At 47.8% G+C, this 9,813-nt stretch overlaps 1 protein-coding gene across 1 annotated transcript in view; it reads right to left on the minus strand.

Annotated features, from left to right (window-relative positions):
• Nucleotides 1-1,067: 1,067 nt before the first annotated feature.
• LOC100547436 (protoheme IX farnesyltransferase, mitochondrial) overlaps nucleotides 1,068-9,813 on the minus strand; it is a 95,352-nt gene continuing 86,606 nt past the window's right edge. The window contains exon 7 of the mRNA XM_003211410.4: nucleotides 1,068-2,956. Within this exon, the coding sequence (XP_003211458.1) occupies nucleotides 2,514-2,956 (443 nt within the window). The 3' untranslated portion in view covers nucleotides 1,068-2,513. The remainder of the gene's footprint in view (nucleotides 2,957-9,813) is intronic.

The raw sequence follows: 9,813 nt of genomic DNA on the forward strand, positions 1-9,813 counted from the left end.
CCGGGCAAAATATCATCATCCCCATTTTACAGATGGACTGCATTGCTTAAGCAGAGATCTGGAAAGAATGAAGATTGCTCGAACCTCCAGGCTACCCCTTCATCCACAAAACCATGCTTGGAATCATACAAAAGGTTTAAAGAGCAAATCGAAGCAGGCTGCACCTCAAGCCACTGCCCAGATCCTTCTGTAAGCCTCAGCACAAGCTTCTGGACGTGCACTGCTGCCAGTGAGGGATTTCCTTTGCAAAATGCTGTAATGGCATCACCCACATGGGCCATCATTGCAGCTACCAGCAGCACCGCAGTTCTGAGTCTTTACGTAACCAACATTTCAGCTGGACAAAGTTTTCATTTCTAAAGTACATGCAGCAGCCTATACACTGAGCTGAAAGAAAGCATTTTCTTCAAGTCTCTCCTGCAAAAAGAGGGTATTTTTACCTTCAAATTGCAGATTCACTCATTCTAGCAACAGGCCCTCCCTGCAGGCCAAGCTGCCCAGGCGATGGTGATGGTGCAATTCTGTGACCTGCATTTTGCAGGCACTCAGCAATGATTACAAAGCTCCCGTCTGGCCCCAAACCTGTGAATGTTACACATTTTGGCCCAAGAAAAGAAGATGGCCACTCTTCAAAACCGAACCACAGGCACGTCCTCAGGCCCTTTAATCACAGCCGAGCCTGGCAGGACAGCACTCCAACCTCACAGGCCATCCCGAGCTGGGATGACCATGACCGAGGAGAAAACCACAGCTTCAGCCCCACTTTCTGCCTCAGGCAGCCAAATCCGTGGCTTCTGTGAGCTGTCTGCTATTTTCAGGTTCCTCTTCCAGCTCAAGGTTCACCAAATTCTTTGGCTTTGCACAAACTCTTTCCACTCGCACACAACCTGCTTTCAGTGTGCTTTTTGCACAACAAGCCACCGTTTTGCAAGCTGTCCTCGCCCTTAAGGATCAAGAAGAATATCGTTGCAGGGAGAAATGCCACAAAAAATACCTCTGTGATGAGCAGCACCAGAGCTTCAATTATACCCAAACTGTTTAAAACAAACAACTTCCAAGCACTCTTCTCTTCCTGTACAGTATGTACTTTATTGCAGAGAAGACCTGACGCATTTTTAAAACGAATGAAGTAGTTGCACAGTTGTACAGTATTGAGACATTCCCACAAAGTGTTCCACCCAGTGACTCAGAACAACGGAGCTGCACAGAGACAGGGAACTCAATCCAGTGCCTGTAGAACAGGTGGCCCTGCTATGCCAGCAGCTCTGCCAGCAGTACAGGGGTTAACGGTGCCACGCTGGATTTAAACCAGTGTAACAGGGCAGAGGTTGGGTGCTTGGCATCCAGGCACACTGAGGTCTGGCACAGCCCTGGATGGGCAGCACAACCACATCAAATCATGGCCAGAAATGCATTTCATCTTGTCAGCTAACGAAGATGATGCATTTTCCTAATAGGACCATCCCCATGAGTTTCTTTGGAGAGACACCGGCTGCGTCAGCAATGTGAACATTATGATATTAGGTACAAATCCTAAAGTTTTTTTTCTGTAAAGTGTTTTCTTCCTGATGACAAACCCCAAGTGAGACCTCTGTGAACCACAGAGGTGTGATACCAAACACAGTTCCAATTGTTGATACCCAGAGCTCACCTGGAGACACAGCCTGAATGGGCAGCACAAGGCACATCAGCAGAGAAAAGCCTTATAAAGACCAGACTCTGGGGCCTGGCCCTCACCTTTTCCAATACCTTTCCAAAGCAATGTTAGGTTTTTTTGTCAGCTGAAGCTTTGCCACACAGGGCTCAAACCGTAGTGACGGGAATGTGCTGTGATGGATGTACAGTGAAATGGCTATGAGAGTGTTCCAGTGTGTGCTACAGAACAGTGATCATTGGGAGGCTGCGTAAATGCTGATGTGCAGTGTGCTGAAAGGCAGCTCTCCTAACTCCTTTAGCATTGTGAAAGCCTCGTGAAAACGATATGAAAGCTACAAATCTACTGGGGTGAATGATAACCTTGGGAAAAGCAACTGATAGAGAAAAGCCTCAGAAGATGAAGGCTTCTGTGTAACAACAGAGCAGGGACAGCAGGGAACGAGACAAAACCAGCTCATCTAACCCACCGTGAGCCTTAAAGCCTAATCTAGGAAGGGTGCTTGGGACAGGGGTGGCAAATCATTCATTTGTCACTTCCTGACTTCTTTGCCAAGTGTGTGTGCGCTTGTGACGTGTTATAGGAGGACCAGGAGCCACAGGGACCTTGGAAGGCCGTCTGAAAGCGATGTGCTTCTGGCACAGGCTGCACTGGAATCTGTGCTGAATGAATGGGCCTGTGGCAAATGAAAGCCCGAAGCTCTCGTGTTTATTCCCTTTAAGAAGAAAGTAGAAAATTATCACATGAAGTGGTCACTAGGCACAAATGATTCTTCTCCTAACAGATCCCACAGGTTTCCCCCTCGCAATTACTAAAATATACTACCTGATGTGTCATGAGGATGACAAGTAATTGACATTTAAGGCAATCTAATTTCCATAGCCCTCCCATGACTTCCACTGAGTGCATCACCTGGCTCTTCCTTCTCCAGGAGAGACTTCTTGCAGGACAACATGACCAGCAGCAGCAGGGGCAAATGCCAGAGGCTGCAGAAGAAGAGCTTCCTGGAGCTGCTGCGGTCTGCATCCCTGTAGAACCGAAAGCCGAGGTAGGAGATGTACAGGTTAAGGGGGAGTGAAATGATGGGGAAAGTCCACGTGGTGATGTCGAGGATGGGAGCCACCGTGCAGAGTCCAATTAAGGCCACGCAGTGACGCAGAGCCACCCGCCTGCACAGCGCCGGGTGGGTGACAGACATCATGCAGTATCCTCCACGTGAGTAATCCTCCCGCAGCCCCCAGCTCAGCGCGTTGAAATGAGGGAACTGCCAGGAATAGAGGATACCTCCCAGCAGCAAAGCACCTGCAGTGGGAAAGAGAGAAGGAAAGAGGCGTTAGAGGGTCCAGCTGGGCCACTGGAAGTGGTGCACCAAGAACTCAGCAGCATTATTTGTCAAAAAAGCAGTGCTACAAACCTGCTGCACTGCTCTGTGCAGAAGACAAGGCTCGCTCTGCTTTGAGCAGCTCTTACATAGGGCTGCAGAAGGTGGCTCTTCTACTTTTTAAATATTTAATTTGCTCCTTCCTAATGAGTTACTGCTACCTATAAACGTCAGTGAAGCAAAGCTGGGCAAGAGACTTTTGGCAGCCCCCTGCTTCCAATGCCACGCTCCCAAGTTGTGCATTCAGAGAAAGGCAACGGGCAGACCATCTGTGTCCCATCTGTAACAGTGACCAGAAACAGGGCCCTGTTCAAGGAAAGCAGGGAACTGGGGAACCACCAGCACCCTGGCTGTCTGTTTGTCCATCGCACGAGAGGAGGAGGTTGGTTGCTCATGGACCTCAGGGCCAGCAGAACTGGCGCAAGTGATGTGACAGCAGATGGAGAACTTTCCTTCAAACCAATTTCAGTGTCTTCTAAGCAATTTGATCATTTACCTTTTGTGTATAAAAAGAAGAAATAAACATGTGACATTTTCCACATTGTCCCAGCTCTCCTCAGGACACAGGGCTCAATAAGCACAGGGCTGATGGAGGCAAAAACAGTTCATGCCGACTTCAGTGAGATTCAGGGAGGCCCTCAGACCAAACTGCTCACTATTTTTGTCTGCAGATGCAAAAATCCCCCACAACTGATGCACATTAGGAGCATTCCTGGATTTTCTTTTTGTTTCCCAGTTCCCAAGCGCTCCATTCCAGCATTAACACTTCTGTTGCATCTTCCTGCCTCCATGAGTTCACTCTAGGGAAATTACCTCGCCGTTAGAGCCAAGAATCTACCATTTTCTTAATAATTTGACAAAAATAGCAGCATTTATCTCTTATTAATGTCCTTCACCTCTTCCCAAAATGCTCACTTCTTCCCCAGCATCCGCTTGGGCTGTAACAAGACTGAGCACCACCTCCTCTGATCTGCTCTGTGCTTCATGTCTGCTGCCCTGCTGTTCTGGCTTCCTTGGGGCTGGGCACGTCCAGTTCTTGTCATGCTAAACTTCTTGGACCACGGCCCCAAAGATGTGCAAATTCTGCTTAAAGTCTTTCAGAGGATGGACGCTCAGCAACTTCTCTATATCAGAACTTTGTACAACGATTCAAAATCACACACCCAAAAATTACCTGAATTTTTCATTTTGGAAGATTATGGCCAGTGGCAACAAGAGTAGTTCAGTCCCTGACAAAACAAGACTTAACTCAGTTCCACTGAAACCGAATGGAGTAGGCTCTACTCCGATCAATGGAAATACAACTCAACCGAGGTTTTCATAGCACTGGGAACAGCAAGTCACAATTATCCACCAGTAGAGGAAATGCAAGTGGCTGGAGCTGGGGCCAGGACTCACAGCAGGGCTGCCCCTGCTTCCCACGGCCGTGGCCCTGCCTGCTTTCTGCCTGGCACGAGCAGCTTCGCTTGTTCCGTTGTTCAGACGTTGTCTGCAGCCAAGCTCCAAACACACCCTAAACCTCAAACACACACAAAAACCTTTAACAGTTCTCAAATTGTAACGCCATTAGAAAAAAAAAAAATAAAATAGTCATCTGGAGAAACTTTTAAACACAAACAGACCGACTGAACTACTTGAGGCTGGGCTCCCATTTACAAAGCTCTGGTTTTCACATGCAAGCCTTTGGAATGTAATTGCTTTGGTTACATTACAACCATTGAGATAATTGATATTTTACAGAGAAGCTGAACAGTAAAACAATTTAATAGCCCATTATGAGGAGTGTAACTGGCCTGGTTCTTTGTTATTTCCCACATGCCCTGGACATCCTGCCATCTCCCTGCCCGGATGGGATCGCCAGGTTGTTGGAGATTTTCAAGTGTCACATAAGGCCGATAACTTGCAAAGCACAGCACATGGTGAGGGATGATCCAGCACCAAATGAGCCCCAGGAAGGAGTCCTGTCAAGCCCAGAGCAGACACTATAATACTGGCTAATTACTGGATGCATGTTAACTATGTCATAATTAGGTCAGCGGTGTTTTTAAGCAATACTGTAGACGTTCTCTGGAGAATCACCTGGTTCCAAGCACTGCAGTCTGCTCTGTTTATTCTGTGTAGTTCCCAACAGCTTGAAAGTCAGTTTAATCAATGCAAATCTTTTTCTTCACACAGTTTATAATTAAGAGAAGAACAGACGAGGTCGTTCCCAAGCGATACACAAGGAGCTGGGAAAACCTCAGCTCTGCATTTCTACCGGGAGTTTGCATCCTTGAGCTCCATGGGCTCCTTCATGGCACGTGAAGCACCTGTGCTCCCTCACGCCAGTCAGCATGGAACACAAGGAGCATCTTTAGGCTCTTCACAAAGTGTTCATACACCGTAGGAATACAGGTGCCTGGCTCTTGGAAGATTTCTTGGCCACATTTTGAGTAGTGCCGCTTCCAAAGTCTTTGCTTCTCCAAGTGAGAGCCTGGGATTGCTGCAAGCAGGCACCGATAAATCCTGGTCACTTGGCAGAGGTGTCCTGTTTGATCTCTGAAAACAAATCAAGTCTATTTAGGGAAACAGGACCCAGCTCTCCACTATTCTTTCACTGCTGGGTGCAGAATAGGCATTAAGTGTTTTCACATTGAGTTCCTATTGCTTAATTGCTTCGTACCAGCTTAAATCACCTCGGAAGTCAGTCCTGCAGAGAACCAGGCATGTCCCTGTACCATATGCAGCGTCAAGGAACAGACTTTACCATTCATCATGAATGTTAAGGTTAAGCTAAATAGTAATAATAGATCTTTTTTTTTTTTTAATAAACAAGAACAAGCTGAGATTTTTATTTTAATATCTAAGATAAAGCCAAAATGTCAGCTGGAGTTGAAGAAGGTGGAAAACGGTTATTTCTTTCTGTAAATATATTTTTATCTAGCAAAATACTGGAGCTCTATAAATTGCACTTTTTTCCTAAAACAAACAAAGACACTAAATTCCACAGACATTCGGAAACTGCTTGGCAAGACATTTTAAGGTTCAACAAATCTGAGTAAGCCTTGGAAATAACAGCGAGACGAGACTTCCAAAAGCAACCAGCGATGCTGGGCTTTCGGACCAAAGCAGCTGGCAGTCTGATTTGTAGAATTACACAAGCAAGAAGCATCCCCCTCTGAAGTTATGCTCTCCATGGTGTCAAGGCCCTTCAGTACCTCTAAACTCTGATTCAAATCCCATGCTATATTCCTTTGGAAGCAGTTCACGATGACCTCAAGTGCTGCATGTCCTGTAAAGGATACACAGTTCAGTCAATCTACACATTGTCTGCTCAAGATACAGCGAACTCTTTTGCCCACTGAGCTAATGGTGCCAAGAGGAATCTTGCTGGAAAAATGCTCTGCATAAACTGTTTCATTCACATAACACAACCTGAGGACTGGAAGCCTATTTCCTCATCCACTCCGGGGCAGAAGTAACACCTGATTATCGTGTGAGCATCCCATCCTTCATGCTGCCCATGCCTTCCAGTCTACGCATGGAGCAGCAGTGATGATTTCACCCACAGCTGAATTAGTTCCATTTGTTACTATAAATAAAGCACAATCCCACTGCAATTCTCCACAGCTATTTGAAGGTGAATTGTTGCAGGGCAGGAGAGCTCCAGAGCCAAATAGGGTGAGAGGTTGCAGCCTGGTGCCCAGCCCTTTGGGCACAAGGCTGTGTGCCCACGTGCACAAGTGGGACAAACACAGCCAAGGTTATCTGCAAGGCTGCTGCTGTGCTGACATTGTGTTCCTAAAAGCACCAGGACCACCAGCTGACTGCCTTCTTATCCTTCTTGCTGCTCCATGGAGCTCGCACGGTGCGTTCCATTACAATCTGCTATCGCTTGCAAGCTCTAGACAAGACAAACATCCAGATACTTCGTCAGTAAAACAAAACAAAGCAAAACAAAGCAAAAATAAAGAATGGGAGAGCTGATGCAGAGCATCCATTCAGGAATGGACTCGCCCCACTGTCTTTTCCTCAGTGCAGTGCATGTAGGACTGGGAAGTGGCCAACCCGGCATTAAAATAAACACAGAATGGTTAAAATATCAGCTCCAAAACAGATGTTGAAATCTTACTGCATTTCCCAAAGCTGGTGTTTACTGCCTTGGCAACCTAAGAATGCTGTTTTGCTTAAAGCACAATTTTAGTAATTCTTCTGCCTTGAATAATGTGAAGGAATTTTAAAATTATTTCCAGACCTCGGTAGCTGCCTTATTAGAGGGAAGCACCGGCCTTTTGTCCCGGGAAACTGCTCGCGTTTGGCTCCTGTCAGCAGGGGAAGGCTCTGGGAGCTTCGCCTCTAAATGGACCGTAGGCAGGAAACAGCCACACACCATCGAGAGCCCCCAACTGGTGCTCCTCTGTTAAAGGACGTCGAACAAATTGCTGCTCTTTAATCCAGACAAGGTAGATTAGAGCTCCGAGGCTTGAAGTGGCCCAGCTGTATCCACCTGCTCACGCTAAGCGTGCTGTCTCCAACTGTGTTTTCACCTTTTCTACAAGAAATTTAATGTAACCAGTGCAAACTGTTTCTCTGTGGCCCTGCCTGACTTTTACAGGATGTTACACAAGCAAAAAAACATTACTTGACACATCCCCAAAGCTCTTATTTTCTGTCTTTTGTGCACGTTCACAACAGGTCTAGCACAGCAGCCCTCCCTGGAGATCTCTAACAATGCAGCAATTACAGGTGTAAAGGAAAGCTTTGAAGTCTCAACACAACCTCGCTGCACATGGCAGATGCCATGCCACCTCAGACACCCAAAGGGCTCTTTGGGACACTCGGTGCCAATGCTCAGCATGGTTTGGAGCGTGCGGCAGTACTGCCCTGCTGCACAAAGACAGCCTGACAACACAGGGGTTGCAATCTCTGCTTGTGCAGCAGGGTTGGGACTTGTGGTAATTAGGTTCTTTCTTTCAACTTGTTTCAGTGATGGGAAATAACCACTAGGGTAAACCAATTGGCCTCAGATTACACGCATTCAAGACGCTGCCCTGATAAAATCTCCCCGAGGAAACACGTTACCTGCTATTGCATTCTTACCGTTGTCTTTGAGAGCAGCAGTGAGATTAGCAATATAAAATTTACATCTTAATTTGTGATTATGAAGCATTCTCAAACACGAAGGCATTCGGGAATTATCTGTTCACCAACCTTAACAAAACCAATAGAAATTCCCCCGTGTTTTACCACTGCGGTATTTCCTATATTAGCAGCGGAGCAAGACAACAACTGGCACTTCTGCCTCCCCAGGAAAACAAAGCATACGTTACTGCTTGTGTGGGGTGACACGTGAGTGGCTTGGCAGCCTTGAGAAGAAAAAAGGATCAAAGCATTGCTAGGAAAGCCTTGCCCAAGGTCCCTGTGCTGCTGACAATGGCACTCGGTGCGGCTATGGGCACTGCGCTCCTGCCCGGCATTGTGTGCCGCCAAGGCTGTGCACGGGGAACACGCTGCAGTGCTGAAAGGCTCATGGTCATGGGTTTGTATAGCTGCTTCTTTGGAAGGATGACACAAAGGATGCGTGGAACGGGACGGCCGCAGAGCTGCAATGGACTTCTCCACTGGAGCACTTAAAGGGGAGGGATGGCGGCTGTGCACGCTGTGAGCGGAACAAAAAGAGCATCTCGGTGCCCACCACAAAGAGGGAATGGGGTTCCTCACCCCTTGGAATGCTCCTGGCTTTGGGAGGAAATTAGGTGACCTCAGGTGTGCTGCCACGAGAAGAAAAAGAGCTGCTTGCATGCAGGTACTGCATAAAGACACAGGTATTGCATGCAGATGCACACAGACTTCGTGCAACACAACACATAAGAACAGGTTATGACTGCTGACAGCATTACAGGGAAACGCCTTCCATTATACAGCCACGGCTGTGAAAAGCAACGCTGCAGTGCATAACTTGTCTCTGCTACCCCAGCAACACACATCATAAAACATGTGGGCCTGTTGGGTAAGATGAAATTACTGGAGCACTCATTTCTGCAGATACGTTCAAGAAGTATTCACCAAAGGACCATGTGCACCAGAGGATGGAAAACTTCAGGGATGCACAGGGGCTCCTGTGTGTCACCCAGGGCCCCAGTGTGGGTACACCTGTGGGTACCACGTGTCCCCCGTGTCCCCAGGCTGGCCATGCAGTCTAGTCACCCCAGCTGCCCCAAGCACAGCGCACAGGGCTGGGATGCAGCACTGGGATGCAGTACTGGTGCACTGCCTCTGAACTCTTGGGGCTGCTCCCCCAGGTGTCCCACTGCTGGAGCTGCCACTTCTTTTGTTTCTTTTGAAGATGGAGAGAGGGGAAAAAAAAAATACAAAAAAAACCCCAGCTCCCTAGCTTTTGTACTAAATTCAGACCAGCTGCTAACCGGCATTGTCCCTCCACCCCATTTTTTGCAGTTTTACCCACACAAAGCACACTCCTGGGCCCCAGCTTCCAAATCTCAGATGTCGATGACATGAATATCTCTGCTTCCTCCGGAGCGGACCGCAAATCCTGTCGTCTTTCATCTGAGAAGCAAAACCTCGGTGAGCTGCAGGGGGGGCTGAGGGCTGGAGTTGGGGGCTGCAAACACTCACAGCTCAGAGAGAGGGAATGGGACAGCGAGCTCTCCGAGCTCATTTTGCATGCAATTAAGCTGTTGCTTTCCTTTCTTCCTGGCAGACAAGTGCTACAGCAGGGAAGGTATGGGGGACCCCGGGCACTGACAGGTTGGACCAAGGCCTCCCCCCTCTCCTATTT

This window comes from Meleagris gallopavo, chromosome 20 (assembly GCF_000146605.3).
Source record: "Meleagris gallopavo isolate NT-WF06-2002-E0010 breed Aviagen turkey brand Nicholas breeding stock chromosome 20, Turkey_5.1, whole genome shotgun sequence".
In the NCBI taxonomy this organism is placed as follows: Eukaryota; Metazoa; Chordata; class Aves; order Galliformes; family Phasianidae; genus Meleagris; species Meleagris gallopavo.